The 16638-nt window shown below is 48.8% G+C and overlaps 1 protein-coding gene across 1 annotated transcript in view; it reads right to left on the minus strand.

Annotated features, from left to right (window-relative positions):
* Window positions 1-16376, minus strand: part of NUAK1 (NUAK family kinase 1) — a 79400-nt gene extending 63024 nt beyond the window's left edge. The window contains exon 1 of the mRNA XM_007537104.3: window positions 15430-16376. Coding sequence (XP_007537166.1) covers window positions 15430-15684 — 255 coding nt within the window. The 5' untranslated portion in view covers window positions 15685-16376. The remainder of the gene's footprint in view (window positions 1-15429) is intronic.
* Window positions 16377-16638: the final 262 nt, after the last annotated feature.

Below are 16638 nucleotides of genomic sequence, written 5' to 3' on the forward strand. Positions count from 1 at the left end.
AATGCTTTCTTCTCCTTCTTCTTGAAGGGAGGGTGGGGTGGGGTGGGGAAAGAAAGAAAGGGAGGGAGGGAAGGAGGGAAAGACTGGGAGGGTTTTTGGTTTTGGTTTGTTTCCTCTGGGGTTTGCAAAAAAAAAAGAAAGGAAAAGAAAAAGCCTAGCCAGATGGAGAATTGAGGAAACCTACCTGACTCCCTAGTATCTCAGTGAAAACAGATAATACAACTTCCCAAGCTGGAATGCACCCTGCCTTTGTAAGGACGGTGTTTCTCCTAGAAAGTGGTTCTTCTGCTCCTTTGTTTTTATGTTCTGGGGTCTCCTTAGCAAGATGGTCTAGCAGCCATGCCACCCATACTGACTGAATAGGTGCTGGGAAAGGTGACTGAGTGACACCCACAAGCAGGACAGATGGAACATGGCTCCCAGTGAAAACAGACAGACAAGGGAGCCCTCGACCACTGCTTCTTGGGGAAAAGTCATGGGGACACAGCACACAGATTCCAGAAGGGGCTGGAATGGAAGCTCCGAGAGAGGAAGCACCTCATCTGTCTGCTGTCACTCTCCCCTTGCCCCGATGCCTAACAGGCATGCAGTGAATACTTGCTGAAAGAATAATGCATCCCCAAGCCAACCTGGTCCAGAGCCGCTCATCTTATAGAGAAGTTAGTGGAAGTCACAGAAGGGACAGCTGTTGACCAAGGTCACACAGTGTAATGTGTGCGTACCTATAGTCCCAAGACTAGAGACATCACTCCCAGGCTCATAACATTCCATAGTCAGACCGAAAATACCTATTACATTTGAGGACCTGGGAAGTAACCCATGATTTTCATGTTTAAAGTCCTGAGTGACACATGAAAGCACCAAAGACAGACACAGATGGAACTCCACGTATAGTTGAGCAGTGCTTTTATGTCTCTTTCTCTCTCCCTTGTCTCTAAAATTATCAGAAAAAATAATGGACCAGGAGGCAGCTCAGTAGCATCATGCATATGCACAATCCCTTCCACGGCATTATATAAATAAAGTTTAGGACTGGAGAGACAGCTAACTGGTTAGGGCACATGCCTTGCCATACACATGGCCCAGGTGCAAACCCTAGCACCACGTGGAAGGTACTATGGCATCAGGGGAAGCTCTGGTATTGGGATGTATCTGTCTATGTATATGTGTGTATATGTATGTATGTATATATATCTTACTCCATATGAATGAAAAACTAGGCTTGTGAAACTGCACACAGGTGAGGCCCCAGTTCTGGAAAAAAAAAAAAAAGTATTTATTTATTACGTTCTTACTGTGTGCCAGGCACTGAAGTAGGCACTGGAATAAGAAAGAACAGTTGGGGGGGGGCAGGTGGTGGCGCATCTGGTTAAGTGCTCACATTACAGTGCACAAGGACCAGTCTTGTACTTGGCGTTCAAGTCCTTGGCCCCCACCTGCAGGAGGAAAACTTCACAAGTGGTAAAGCAGGGCTGCAGGTGTCTCTCTGTCTCTCTTCCTCTCTATCTCCCCTACCTCTCTCAATTTCTCTCTGTCTGTATCTATACAATAATAAAAAAATAAAAAGAAATGAAAAGAAAAAACAAAGTCTTTCAAAAAAAAGAAACAATAGTTGGAGTCCAGAGGCTAAGTTTCCCCACTTATTCTTTTCACCCACCTGGAGACAATACCTCCAACCTCTAAGTCAGAGTTCTGTGGGTGTCAAACCAAAGCAGGAAGCTGCAGACACTTCCGAGGCTCTAGACCCACAAGAGGCCACGGAACCTAGTAGTCACAACCATGTGACCCTGAAATGTGGTAATCCAGCCACAAATTCTGGCTCAGTGGCATGACAGGTCATGTTCTCTGAATCTCTCCTTCCTCCTCTATCACAGGGACACAGGCTCCAGGAAGACAGGCATGTGGAGGGGCGGGAGCACATGCTTACCATGGGGCTAAGGTGCCCTGAGAGTGTAACGGGGTGAGAAGAGACACTCCCACACCCAGAGGGTTCTGCCCCAGCCCCTCCTATACATCCAAGCCGGTGGGTACAGCTGGGTGGAGATTTCCTCTGGATTCCTGCCTTGTTCCCAGCTGCCTGATTGCCCACTCACACCATTTGCTGCCTCCTTGAGCCTCCCAGTTGATTCTGCCTGGGAAATGGGTTTTAGTTGAAGAGGCAAAGGGTGGGCTCTCCCTGGAGGGGGTGGAGGGAGTGCATCACTGCCCTGCCTTTCCATCTCTTATGCACAGCTCACCACAGAGGAGGAGCGCTCACCTCTCCCCTGCCACTGCTTCTGCTGATTGGAGAAAGAGTTCCATTTAGGGGAGTCAGGCTATGGTAGCACAGCAGGTTAAGCACATATGGTGAAAAAGCATAAGGACAGGCAGAAGGATCCCAGTTCGAGCCTCCAGCTCCCCACCTGCAGGGGAGTTGATTCACAGGTGGTGAAGCAGGTCTGCAGGTGTCTATCTTTCTCTCTCCTTCTCTGTCTTCCCCTCCTCTCTCCATTTCTCTTTGTCTTATCCAACAATGACGATATCAATAACAACAACAATAATAACTACAACAATAAAAACAACAAGGGCAACAAAAGGGAATAAATAAATAGATATTTTAAAAAAGAAAAGAAAGAGTTCCCTTTCACATTGACTGGGGTGTATATTGGGGTGGGGGGGGGGGTCAAACCAGGTACCTATGCTAAATCAAGGCCCACTGAGAGCTTCTCAAGGTTGGTCGGCTTCTCTTTCAAAGCCAAGGTGATGGGATGGATGCAAAGGCAGGAAATGGAGCAGGGAACTAGTCTGCTTACTGACTAGGACCAGGTGTCTAAAAATGACAAAAGGCAAATTCACAGTTTAGAACCATCTAGAGGTGGTTAAGCTCCTTTGGGGTAGAGGTCAGATGATTTTTTTTTTTTTAAAGATTGATTGGCCAACTAAATAACTCACTTGGATAGTGTATTGCTTTGCCATGTGCACAACCTAGGTTCAAGCCCATCTCCCCACTGTTTAAAAGAGTGCTGCAGGTCCCCCCAACTCTTTCTCAAAATAAATAAACAAATATAAAGATTGATTGGCTCACTGATTTCTATGAGCAACCAAACACCACTTCACTCTGGTGTCTGTGCAGTGTCAGGGATTGAACCTGGGACCTTGAGCATGCAACAGAGTTCAGAGATTATTCCCTGTTATCTCCCCATACCTGGCACAGAAATATAGCTCTGCAAATATCACAATAAATATATTTAAATGTGTGACCTACTGGGAGAAGGGACACCTACCGCAAGCAGAAATGACAGAGGTGTTTCAGCCCCATCTCAGGGAGCTGTCTAGAAAGGCAGCCACACCCTCAGATGGAAGTGATCTCCCCTCCAGCCAGCCAGCATTTCTGGATACAATCAGGTGACTAGGGACCTCAGCTCCCTCTGGGGTCCAGTGGGGAGAGCCACAACAGCTGCCTCACACCATGAGTCTCAAAGTCTTTAAAAGTTATCAATGTAGGGGTGCATAGAGGTGGCACACCTAGTTAAGTGCACGTGTTACCATGTGCAAGGACCTGGGTTCGAGCACCCACTCCTCACCTACAAAGGAGGAAGCTTCATGAGTGGTAAAGTAGGTCTACAGGTGTCTCTCTTTCTCCCTCTTTATCTCCCCTTCCCTCTCAATTTCTATCTGACCTATCAAAATAAATAATTTAAAAAAAATCCAAGAGCAGTGGATTCATCATGCATGTACCAAACCCAAGCAATAATCCTAGTGGGGGTGTAAAAAAAAAAAAGGCATCAAAACATAGCACTTGCAAGTGTGAGGCTCCACTCGGTTCCTGGTACCATAACTGATAGAGCTGAACAGTTTTTGACATCTCTCTATCTCTAGCTCTCTCTCATAAAATCACTTTTTTTTTTCTTACCTTACAAATAAAAGTTTAAAGGCAAGTGCTTGTCTTGAGCTGAATGAGGACTCTCTGGTACCCATCCAGTGGATCCAGAGCAGCAAAGTATGAAGGTGATCCCAAGGTGGCTGGCTCTCTGGACCCAGCCTGTACCAAATATTCTGAAAAGGGTTCTTAGAGTAAAGACACTTCCCCTCCCACCCCCAGCAAGAAGTCCTCCTGCCAAAAACCAGAAGGCTACAATGCACTAGGTACAACTCCTAGGTTTTCTTCTCAGGAGCCACAGGTACCCCAGAAATCTTTTAGTTTCAGCCTCTTCAAAAGTGAAGGGGGTGGGAAAGGGCTTGACACTGGACCACCTATTGTTTGCAGTGTACAGTGTCCAGGCTGCCCAAAGCACAAAGATAGCAAGACCCCATCCTGCCTGGCCAAGAAAAACACATAGAGAACACTCAGTGGGAGCCGTCTCCTCTCCTAAGGCCCCAATATGTAGACTTTGTCCTCCCACTTCTTAGATTTAGACAGAGGCAAGTCCCCACCCACAGGAGGGAAAGCTTCACGAGTAGTGAAGCAGTGCTACAAGTGTCTGTTTCCCTCTCTATCTCTCCACCACTCCTCTTTCAATTTCTGTCTCTAGCCAGTAATAAATAAATAAATAAATAAATAAATCATTTTAAAAGAGAGAGAGAGTCAAGTTGACCAACTCAAGGTCATTAGAGGTTCAAGGTATGCTTTCAAACCCAAACACCTGGCTCTAAAGTCAGACTCATAGCCATCCCCATGCTCTGTTTTATTTCATCTCATTTCTTCCTTTCTTTTAATGTGACACTGGGCCTCAAACATTTACAGTCCTGCTGAGAAGTCTGTCTGGCCCAATTTGCTAGTCTCTCATGCTTTCCTCCTTTCTTTCTTTCTGTCCTTCTTCTTTTTGAAAGAGAAATGGAAAGACAGAAAGAAGAAAAAGGGAGAGAGACACTACAATTCCACTCCACCATCCACAAAGTCCTCCTCCCAGCCCAGTGCTATCCATGGTACTACCACGTGGCACCAGGACCTAGAGCTTCACACAAGGTAAGGCATTCAACCAGCTAAGCTATCTATTACCCCTTCTACACACACACACACACACACACACACACACACACACACACACACACACACACACTGCCTCTTACATCTGCAGGTTAGGTCTACTATTGTCATCTACCACCCTGTAGAAGATTGGAAGATGCTGCCCTTTAGAAGTTGGCATGCATGACACCCAATTTGTAGTGAACCAACCACAACCAGCAAGGATCCCTTCTCCCCTGCAGCAATCAGCTGCCTTTTCTGAAACACGTGAATAAAACATTTGACACCAATGAAAGGGATGGGGCCTTCTGGAAGCACTACGACAAAGAAAGAGCTCCTGCTTTAATTAGGAAATTGTCCTTGGGCCAAATACAGTAGATGCAACTTGAATACCAGGTTCCCCTCCCTTCCAGGCAAGGTGGGGGAACCTACCACAGGCTCCTCTTAGTGTCTTCCCACTGGAAACCTCCTGCTGGCTCTCAATCTCTCTAATCTCTCTAATGCAAGTAAAAAAACCAAGCTGAATTCTTCTCTGAAGTTTAAGAGGCACATCATGATGGTGTTTTTTCCAGACATACATTAGCTCGGCACTCCGGCACTCTAGCCAGTTTACAGTTCTTAAAGTGCTTGATTTATAACCCGGGGAGAAATGTTTTGAAAGCTGTGCAAATGTGTTTTGCATCTCAAGCAAGCCTCCTCTGCAGAGCAGATTTCCAGGGCTTCTCAAATAGAGGGGATTGAGGGAAGGGTTGGGGCTGGAGAATTGAAGGCCAAGTGTAGAAACAACCCAAGGAGCCCAAAGAATTTGGGGCACAGAGGTCAAGAATGGTGAGAACTAGGCTCCCTCTTCTTGTCCAGTCATAGGTCAGTGGGGTCAGAGTGGCAGTGGAGAGGCCTGGATGTTGCTGGGGTTTCTTCACAGTGGTGGGAAAGGGGTGGCCCAAGAAAGGAGAGGGTAGGGGCCCCAGGGTCCTTCTCTACTACCTCTCCCACTCACAGAACTCCCCCTTCTCAGGGCTACTGGTGTACTCTTCATATAGCTGTTCATTCGTTCACTCTCTCACTCACTCACTCATACTATATGATAACCTACCACAGGCCTGATGTCAAGCTACAGACCAGGATGTAGGTGATGAAGACAGATAGCACCTTTGCCTTTGTTCTAAGGTTGCAGATAATTCATCAAACCCACACAGTTTACATGTAGAGGCTGGAGGCAGGGAATGAGGAAGTGGAAGATTGGATACCCAGGCAAATGACTCAAATGATGTGGCAATTCTTTTAATGCAGCACCAGAAAATGAGGCAAAGGCCCTATGTATGCACTGAGCAGTAGTCCCAGCCCTTACTTATTTATTTATTTATTTATTTATTTATTTACTATATATGCTTGGGAATGTGTGGCATAGAGGAAGCAGCACAGCTCCACCATTCATGGGTGCTCCCTTGGTGCTGTCCATGGTGCTGAAAGAGAGGCACTACAACACTGTTCCGCCTTTCATGGAACTGTCTTGGTGCTGAGAGAAGAGATGAGACACTACAGCACTACTCCGCCATCCATGATGTTCCCTTGGTGATGTCTATGGTGTTGATAGATACACCACAGCAGTGCTCCACCATCCCTGGAACTACCTTAATGCTGTCCATGGTGTTTTCTGGGTCTCAAGCACAATATGGCTGCATATTTTGAATTACCACTGAACTCTGAACTATCCATTAAACAGCAATGGGTATGAGTCCCGGGTGAAATAAAACAAAGAATCAGAGGACAATGGTGACTATTTAGAACATTTTTATCAATACTGCCCCCCCTCAGAAAGAAAGGAAGAGAGGAAGGAAGGAAGGAAGGAAGGAAGGAAGGAAGGAAGGAAGGAAGTCCTGTAGCTATTAGCAGTCACTTCCTATTTACTTTCAACCCATCCCTGGGGTAGGCATCCTGTTCCTACAGATCTGTCTCTTTGGCATATCAAAAGAGAATCACATACTATATAAACTTTTATTTCTGCCTTCCTTAACTTTGCATAATCTTTGCAAGATTCCTTCATACTGAAGCATGTATCAGCTCCTCCTTCATTCCTTGTTATTGCTGACTAATATTCCACAAACAGAATTATTGTGGACTAGAGTGTAAAGACATACTCTAAGTCAGGTAGCCATATGACACCATATACATGCATTCAGCAATAGAAGCACATTTATATGGCTTCCGCTCTGGGGCTCTTATGAAATACTGCTGTGAACTTTGAGTGCAAGCTTCTGTGCGGGCATGTGTTTGCATTTCCCCAGGATCAACCTGCCTGTGGAATGGCCTGGGTCTAGTTGGAACATGCACTTCAAAGTTGACTGAATAGTCTTGCCATCAATTCAACATCTGGGTGCTCCTGGGCCGTTTCCAGGAAATGTTATCAATCCAGCCAGACTCAGGGTGGGTCATATGGCCCAGCCCCTCCCAGTCCCCGGCCTGGGAGCTTCCCATCCCTGCACTGCACAGTGTCGTCTGGGCCGGCTCAATGATAAATTCATTCTGCTTTCAAGCAGATACTTCACAAATCATAACTTACAGATGCTCTGGGCCTTTCATGTGGGGAAGACAAAGAGACAGATTCTGTCTGACTCTGGAGCCACTGAGGATAGGAAGCCGGCAAGCCCTGGGTAGATATCTCCCTCGCCCTCTCCTCTTCTCCCTCTCCTGTGTGAGTGCCTAAGCAGAGGTAACAGAAGGAGAATTGAATCGATGTAGGCTACAAGTGAGGACGAGCTGCCTAGTTTGCAACCTTCCATGTCCAGTTGTTGTCTTTTCCTCCCAGAAGCAAAAAAAAACTCCTTGAGGTCAAGCTGATGATCTGCAGCCCTCCAAGCTTCCTAAAATACTCCTGGGTTCACCCTCACAAGCTTTTCTGAGGACCTACTATGTGCTGTACCTTGGACTCAGTGTGTCTATTTCCTTTCCTCCCCACAAACCCTTCTGAGGACTTCCTATATGCTGGGCCTAGTCTCAGTGCATCACTTCCATTCCACCCCACAAATCTTTCTGAGGACCTGCTATGTGCCAGCCCCTGGGTTAGAATGTATCCACTTTCCTTCTACCTTTCTGAGGGCCTACTATGTGCAGTGTCCTGCGTTAGGTGTTGACAGGAGGTACAAGACACTCAAAAAAGAGTTTCCCACCAGACAAGAAACCTGAACTCTTCCCCTTATCTCCTGTTGCTTCCCAGCAGGAAGAAAGCTCACCACCTCACTCCACCCCACCCCCACCCCTGGGTGACAAGGGCACATTTCTGTCTGCAGGCAGGAGAATGAACCAGCTGAGCTCGCCATGGTATGTGGCTGGGAGGGAACAAAGAGCTCCGTGTGTGTCCAGGTACAATGCTCCCTGGCCCATTCATGAAAACACAGGGGCCCAAGGGGCAGATAGTTTGCCAGGAGTAGAGTCCACTCTCCCCCCACAAAAGCAGTTTTGATCCTGATCTCTTCATACCTCACCCCATGCAAAAAAGCTTCCAAGCTAGCCTCCCCATTCCCAGCCAACACCTCAGAAGCAGTTCAGCCCACCCAGAGAAAGAGAAGGAGGGGAGGGTCCAAGCCTCAATATTCACCAACCCAGGTCCCATCCGGATTATACAGTTGCATGTGATCTTGGACAAGCTGGGGTGGGGGGGTTCCATGATTCAGTTTCTCCATCTGGAAAATGAGATGCTAGCAGGTTTATTAGGAGGCATGATCAGTGCACAGAATCAGGCATGTTATATTCACTCAAGGAGCTTTCACTGCTGTTGTTATTACTAAAAGAGTATTATTACTATCCCTAGCCCATGTTGCCAACCTTCCCTCCCACTGTGTCTCGGCCTGAACCCTGCATTCCAAAACACCCAGCCGATTCACCCTGGACTCTGCCCTCTGTCTTACACACCCCATAGTTCAGTCTTCCAGAAACCACTTATTTTTAAGTTCCTTTCTTTCTTTTTTGTTAGTTTCTATTTATTTATTTATTGGGTACAGACAGAGAGAAATTAAGAGGGAAGGGGAAGACAGAGGATGAGAGACAGAGATACCAGCAACTCTGCTTCATCACTCATGAAGCTTTCCCTCTGCAGGTGGGGACCAGAAGCTTGAGCCCAGGTCCTTGAGCATTGCAACAAGTGTGCTCAACTAAGTGCACCACCACCCCACCCCCAGAAGCCTCTTCAGAAGCACCTGCCCTCCCTCACCCTGCAATATGCCGTGATCCCCTCTTTATAGCCCCTCAACAGCACTAAGAGCCCAGGAAGACAGCCACCCATGTCTGGTCTTCTGGCTCCATGAGCAAGAACTACACCATATCCAGGGGTGGCCAGCTGCGCAGCATAAAGGTTCCTAAATGTATTTAACAGCAGGGGGTTTTCATGCAGCTGGCTCACCCTGGGGTAACAGCCTTCACTCTGCATCAATCTCCCCAAATGGCTCTCCCCCTAGTGCTCAGCTCTTACCTGCTGTAAAAAAAAAAAAAAAAAAAAAAATCCAATGAAGAATAGGGCAGATGGTGGTACATCTGGTAGAGCACACACATTACCATGTGCAAGGACCCACGTTCAAGCCCGCAGTCCCCACCTGCAGAGAGGAAGCTTCACAAGCAATAAGGCTGTGCTGCAGGCGTATCTATCTGTCTGTCTCCCCTTCTCTCTCAATTTCTCTTTGTTCTATCAAATAAAAATAAATATATAAATATTCTTTTAAAAGTGTAAAAGATTCAATGGAAGAAATGTATGTATAGCACTTAGTGCCATACAACACACCCCAAGCTCTCAGAAATACCAAGTATCAGCCTGAGGCAGCCAGGGAGGTCACTTAGAGGTAGAACACTCCTGAACTTGGATGCATGAGGTCCCAGGCTCAATCACCAGTTCTGAATATGCTGGCGATGACTAGCATACCGGTCAGTTTCTCTCCCTGCCCCCCCTCCTAAGATGATTTCAGATCTGTATCTCAGTGGGCGATCACAGTAGTAGAGTGGCAACACAGGGAAGGTGTGTATTTCTGTTGAACTTAAAGTTGCAACTTAATTTAATAAACTTGAATGAGCTGTATTGCCACTTTAAAAGGCACTGGAAATTATCAGACCCCTGCACAAGATCTTACAGCCTAGTCACTGCTTGCACTGTCTCTCCCACCAGACTACACACTCCCTGAGACTTTTTCCTGTCTATATCCCAGCACTTAACACAGTAGGAAGTATATGGCAGATGGTAATAAATCTTTGTTGAACGGAAGAGAATTAGTTCAGTATCTGTAAACGTGTTTCATCTTTGTGACTAGATGAGAAGCTTCTTAAGTGTGAGAAGCATGTCTTGCCCTAGAAAAGATTTATGAAATGAATGATGGGGGAAAAAACCAAACTCAAAAACAGCTTTCTCAGACCCAGCTCAATTGCTTACGAGCTGTGCAACCCTAAAAAATGTAACTCAATAATTCTGGGCCTGACATTTCCTACCTAGAGGAGAAGTTTGGATCACGTATTTGCAGACGTCCCTTACTCCCTGAAAGTGGGTTGGGACTGTCCTTGTGAGATGGGACATCAGTCACTGTGCTTGTAATAGCCACAGGTTTTTTTTGCAAGCCGCATTACTGAGTTACCTCTCCCAGTCTGCATGATTCTAGCAGTAGGCTATGAATGACTTTGTGCCAGTGATTATGTCACCCATGTGTGGTCAAATCCATCCCCTTACTGAAGGAGGATGCCTCCTGACCAGCTAGAGCTCCAGTACCTTAGGGACGCTACAGCAACTTAGGTGACACTCTATCCACCGGTCCCACTAGGCTCATTCCAGACCCCACTCACAGACCTTGAATCCTGCTCAAGCAATACTACACACTATTCATGAAGGTAACTGAAACTGGGAGAAAGCTAGACTTGGCCTTGAAGATGCAATGAGCACGATACCTCTCCCACAAAAGTTGCCTGGTAAGGGGTCAGGTGGTGGCACACCTGATTGAGCACACATGTTACAAGTGCTCAAGGACTCAGGTTCAAGCCCCCAGTCCCCACCTGCACAGGAAAGCTTTACACGTGGTGAAGCAGTGGTACAGGTGTCTTTCTCTCTCTCCCTCTCTATCTCCCCTACCTTCTCTATTTCTGGCTGTCTCTATTCAATAAATAAAGATAATTTTTTTAAAAAATGTTAAAAGTTGCCTAGCAGAAGGGAAGAGAGACTTGGCAATGGGCTGGGTAGCCTGAAGGTCCAGGAAAATGTATGCCAGCTTATAACAAGGATTCAGTCACCAGCCTTGCCCCAAATGGTATCAAAACAAACACTGTGCAGCCAACTCAGAAATGTTTTCAGATCTTATCAGGCTCAGGCTGATGGTCTTGGCTTCCTATGGGCACACTCCCCTAGTTACCCTGCCATTGTCTAATCAACCTGAAATTCTGATTATTTTTTCTACCTTTCTCTGAGTGTCACAAGGCTAACTGTTTAATGCTTCATTCATCCCTCTCTAGTGGTCTTAAAATCTAAATGGGGGCAGGGAGACACTTCACCATATAGAAGGACCCAGCTTCAAGCCCCTGTTCTCGCCACACCTGCATGGGGGAAGTTTCATGAGTGGTGGAGTAATGCAACAGATGTCTCTGTTTCTCTCCCCCTCTCTTATCACTACTTCCCTCTCAATTTCTTTCTCTCTACTAAAAAATGAGGAAAAAGAAAAGAAACAGTCACTGAGAGCAAAGGACATGTCAGGAAATAAGCCCTGTTGGCAATTTTTAAATTTAATAGGTAATCAAATAAAATAGTTAAAAAGTAAATCTAAATAGGAAACTAAATTAGCTAATTTCCCCCCTTTGAAGCTTTCTTTAAATTATTTTTACCCAATTCTCACTTCCAGTTTGTAAACTTGATGTGTGTAGCAGCCCATTTTACAGATGAAGAAGGTGAGGTTTTTAAGTCAATGGTTTGCCCAAGGTCACAAAGCTAGCAAGGGGTGGATCTGAACTCTTACCCTCCTGCAAGGTCTTGCCATTGGACTTCTTTGTTTCTGCAGGAAATCACTCTGAGTCTTTGTCTCACAGACATGTTCAGTTAGTAATGACCTCAAGACCAATGAAGATGGGAATGAAGATGGAATGACAGCAGAGGGCAGGCTGCCCGGCTCCAAGACACCAATTCCGTTAACTGTCTTCAAAGTTGCCTTTCACAGATCTGGTAGATAATAGCATACAGTGTCAGATTTGATTCAGAAGTCCTTCCAGGACTGTGCAGAATGCTTCCATGCAAGAGGTCCCAGGTTCAATACCTAGCACCACCATTTGGCAGAGCTGAGCACTGTTCTGGGTGAGAGAAGAAGGAGGAAGGAAGAGAAAGAGGAGAAGGGGAAGCTGGAAGACAAAAGAAAAAAGAGAAAAAAATGGGAGGAGGAGGAAGAGAGGGAGAAGAGGAGGAGCTAAACAGAAGCCCTTCCAGACATGCAATTCAGTCAAGCATTCTCTTTTTTAAACATGCCTGTCCCTGAGTGGGTCCCTTGCTGATTTCACCTCACCTCATGCAGACTAACCCCCAGCACCCAAAGCAGCCTAAAGTCTTTGCTTCTCTTCAGTGGTGCTTTAGAAGACACAGGTTCATACAGAAATAAAACATCACATAGGAATTCCGCCCACAGATCAAAGAGGCAGAAAGGAGACAATAGTCTCTCAATTGCACCTCCAAAGTGAGATGGCATCCCTGGATTCAGAAGATAAGCAAAACAAAACTTAAGAGTTTATACTTAAGGTGACACTCTCTTGCTGTTCTTAACAGCTTCTGAGTCACCATACAGCAAGAGCTACTTGCTCAGCAAGTGTGTGTGTGTGTGTGTGTGTGTGTGTGTGTGTGTGTGTGATGTTCTCTAGAGCCAGGCACGGAATTTTCCACCTGACAATTCCTGGTTCTAGATCAAACTCTTACACCATCTGTGAGCAGTATGCTTTGCAGGGGGAAGGACTCAAGGAGCCCTTCACCCGACTTCAGTTGTTCCACCTGTTTGATTCAAGGTTCTCACAAGACAATTCTGCTCTAAATTCAAGTAGGAAAACAGTCCTGTGCATCCACAAAGCTGTCTGAGACTGCCAGCTTCTGGGCCTGGCTCTGCTACCAGAATTGAAATCTTTACATAATGTCTGAGCAAAACAAGAGATTTAACTGAAATGAATAGCAAAAATGGGAAACTAATCTAGGGCTGGACCAGGGAGCAGGACTCATCTCGCAAAGGAGCAGAGGTGCTATGAGCCTCTTCCACGCTCAGGGTGCCCCCTACTGGCCATTTGACTGAATTCCCGACGGAATGTTCACTGTTTTCTGCGAATAAAAAGAAAAGGACGCCCCCACAGAAAAGAGACCAGTTTATGACTACCTGACTACCGATGCAATCCTGAAATGCTCAAGTCTGTGGGCCAGCTAGAGGAAGGCCTGAAAGGAAGGCCCGGTGAGGATCTGCAAAGTGTCTGCTCCAAGATAAGGTTGCCTTCTTTTAGTCTGCCTCAGTGCGTGTCCCCTCACAGATCCCAGACACACCCTTACTTCTCAGCCCCTCACAAGCTCACATCCCAACCTGAAGCTCCCAGTGAGTCTGTTTTCCATTATCCACTCCCCCACTTCCCAGTGCGATTCTTTAACAGCTATGAAGACACCAACAAGGAGCTAAACTGAGTTGTTGCTTATTCAGTGCTGGGACTGGAGAATAACACCTCAGCATGAATAAAGTTGCCCAGGTCTCACTCAGTCTCTTCTCCCACAGGCCTCAGAATGTGCTTCTCAAAGGACAAGTACACAGCGCTCTCCTCTTTGAAATATCCAGTCGATAGAAATAGCACACTTGTTTCCCATAGAATGTGTTTACAACAGCTTAAGGATAGAAAGTACAGTGGCTCAAATTGCCAATTAAGTTGCAAGATTTTTTTTTCCCTTAAGTTACAGGAAAATGCCATATCTGTCCAAACAGTGAGATATAGGAATCAGGGAATTATCTAGCTATTTGGGTATATAAGAATCTGGAAGATGAGCCTGCTAAATGACACCCCAGCCACACACATACAGACCCATCTCTGTACAGTTGCAAAAAAAAAAAAAAAAAAAAATCCAGTATCAGCCTACCACTCTGTTCAAAATTCATTTCTGCTCTTTTTTTTTTCTCTCTCTCTCTCTCTCCTTGAAGTCACTGGCCACATTTCTTTATTTGGTTTTTTAATTATCTTTATTTATTGACTGGATAGACTGCCAGAAATCCAGAGGGAAGAGGGTGATAGGGAGAGAGAGAGAGACAGACAGACAGACAGACAGACACACCTGCAATACTGCCTCACCACTGGCAAAGCTTTCCCCCTGCAGGTGGGGACTGGGGGCTTCCCATATCCTTCTGCATTGTAATATATGGACTCAACCAGGTGGGCCACCACCCAGCCCCACTTGCTACATTTCTGAGCAACCCTGCCTCCCACAAGCACCCCCCAAAAAATGTACACAAGGAGTCTCATAATTAGTTCCTGACTTTGGTCCTTAACTGATTCAGATGCATCTGATATGCTCTGGAGTGAAAGAACCATGTAAATTTTCTGCCACACACCACACAAAATCTTTCTGCAACAGTCAGTCACTTTGAACCAAACCCTCCAGCCACAAGCAAGTGTGGATTTCAAGGGACTGTTCTGCAGAAAATGATACCAAGCTAAAGGCTAGGACAATACAGAAACACACACACACACACACACAAACACACACACACACAAACACACACACACACCCCTCTACACCCAGGGCACTAGGGCTCCTTGAGGTTGTTGTATTAATTGGTGCTGTGGACCCTGGCAGGGTTTCAGCTCTCACCCACTGGGGCAGCTGGACCAGACCCCTTAAACAATTGAGCAGCCAGGACCTGAAGAGCTGTGGAGCCTGCAGTAATTCATTCTCTGTGCGGCTTTGCTTTGGGCATTTCATTCCTACCAGAAGCCAGAGCAAACTGTCACCAACCCTCAGGCTTACAGCAGCCTTTCTTTTTGCTCGGGAACCTTCTCTCTTAAAATTAAATGCACAGACGGGAGTCCGCCCTCCCTTGCAGTGACGGCAGCATTAGAGCTATGGGACTGGGGGTGGGAGCATTGGAGGTAGGCATCACTGTGGCCCATAAGACCCAGGACCTGGGGCTCCTGCTCTCTTCAGCGAGTCTGTCTGGAATTGGAGAAGCAAGGCATTCCAGGGCAAAGTCTCAATGCGTGTCCGCGAGCAAGACCCTCGCGGTCTCAACGCTACAAAGTGCTTGCAAATCATAAACACGACTTTGCGGCTGGATGAAAAAAAAATACCCAAAATATGCGCAGACAGGATGTAACAAGTGTTTCAGGAGAGAGGCACGCCTGAGTCACGGGGCGCTGCGGGAGAGAGGAATCTGTCTGGGGGGCTCCCGGGGAAGCCACTCTGGGATGCGAGCGCCCTAGCGCGCACGGAGTGCCCCCGACCCGCGCCCCCAGCCCGGCCCTCCACTCACCACTCGGCCCGAAAACCTCTCGGTTGCCCTCTTGACTTTGCCGTAAGTGCCTTTGCCCAGGGTCTCCTGCAGCTCGTAGCGGTGCTTCAAGTTGTGCTTGTGGTGATGCCGCTTCACACCGTGCGGCTTCCTGGGCTCCGGGGTGGCCGCCACGGGGGCCGCGGTCGCCCCCGCCACCGCCTCGGGGGGCGAGCCGGGCACCCCCGGCCCCAAGTCGGGGCCGTTCCCGGCCGCGGGCGCGGCGGCCCCCTCCATGTCCAAACGCGGGGCGAGCCGGGCTGGAGAAAGGGCGAGCGCCGGCACAGCGCTGGGGATGCAGGGGTCCCCGCCCAGGGAAGCCGGGGTGCGCTCAAGGTCTCCCCCGCGGCATCTGGGAGGCGCGCGGGCTCCGGCGGGTCAGCGGCGGCCGGGACTGCGCATCTGGCGGCCGGCGCGCACGGCCCGCGCACCGCCCCCCAGCCGCTGCGAGCACTGAGCGGCGGGCGAGGTGGCGGCGGCGAGGGAGGCGGCGGCGTTTGCGCGAGGGAGGGGAGAGGGGTGGCTCCCAGCGCTGGAGGGGGAGTGTTATGTGGAGCGCCGCGCCCCCAGACCCCTCCCCGGGAGGACGGGGCGGGGCGGGCGAGCGTGGGGGAGCTAGGGGCTCGGCAGCTGCGGCTCCCGCCGCCTTTCTCCGCCCCGCGCCGGGAGGGGCGGGTGTAACCGCGACTCGCCCTTTGTGCTGCGGGCTGCGGGCCGCAGGCTCCGGGGCTTTGTCCTCCCAGGCCCGGGCGCCCCCTCCCCGAGCTCGGCCACCGCTGCTACCGCGCGCCCCAGGCCTCCGCCTCCGGCCCCCGGCGCTCAGCCTCCCTTCCTGCTGGCGCCCGGGCGGCGGGACAGGGCCGAGCCCGGGGCCTAGGGCAGCGACGGCGCTCTGAGCCGGGGCCCTCCGCGGGCCCCTCACGATTCGGCCGGGGACGCCACGGACCCGGGCGCCCCTTCATTTTCTTTGAGGTGTAGCGGCGGCCGCCGGGCCGGCTGGGGGAGGGGAGGCCGGGAGGGTGTTGGGTTACAGGCGGTGAGTCATGTTCCCCGCTCCCCTCCCGTCTGGTGGGGGGTGGCACCCTCTCCCTCCCTCCCTCCCTCCCCTCCTCACAGGCCGGGCGACTGAGGAGGGGCTGCCGCTTGGGAAAAGTTGCGCACCCCGGGGGACCCCAGCCCAGCGCCCTCCCA

This window comes from Erinaceus europaeus, chromosome 7 (assembly GCF_950295315.1).
Source record: "Erinaceus europaeus chromosome 7, mEriEur2.1, whole genome shotgun sequence".
Taxonomy (NCBI): Eukaryota; Metazoa; Chordata; class Mammalia; order Eulipotyphla; family Erinaceidae; genus Erinaceus; species Erinaceus europaeus.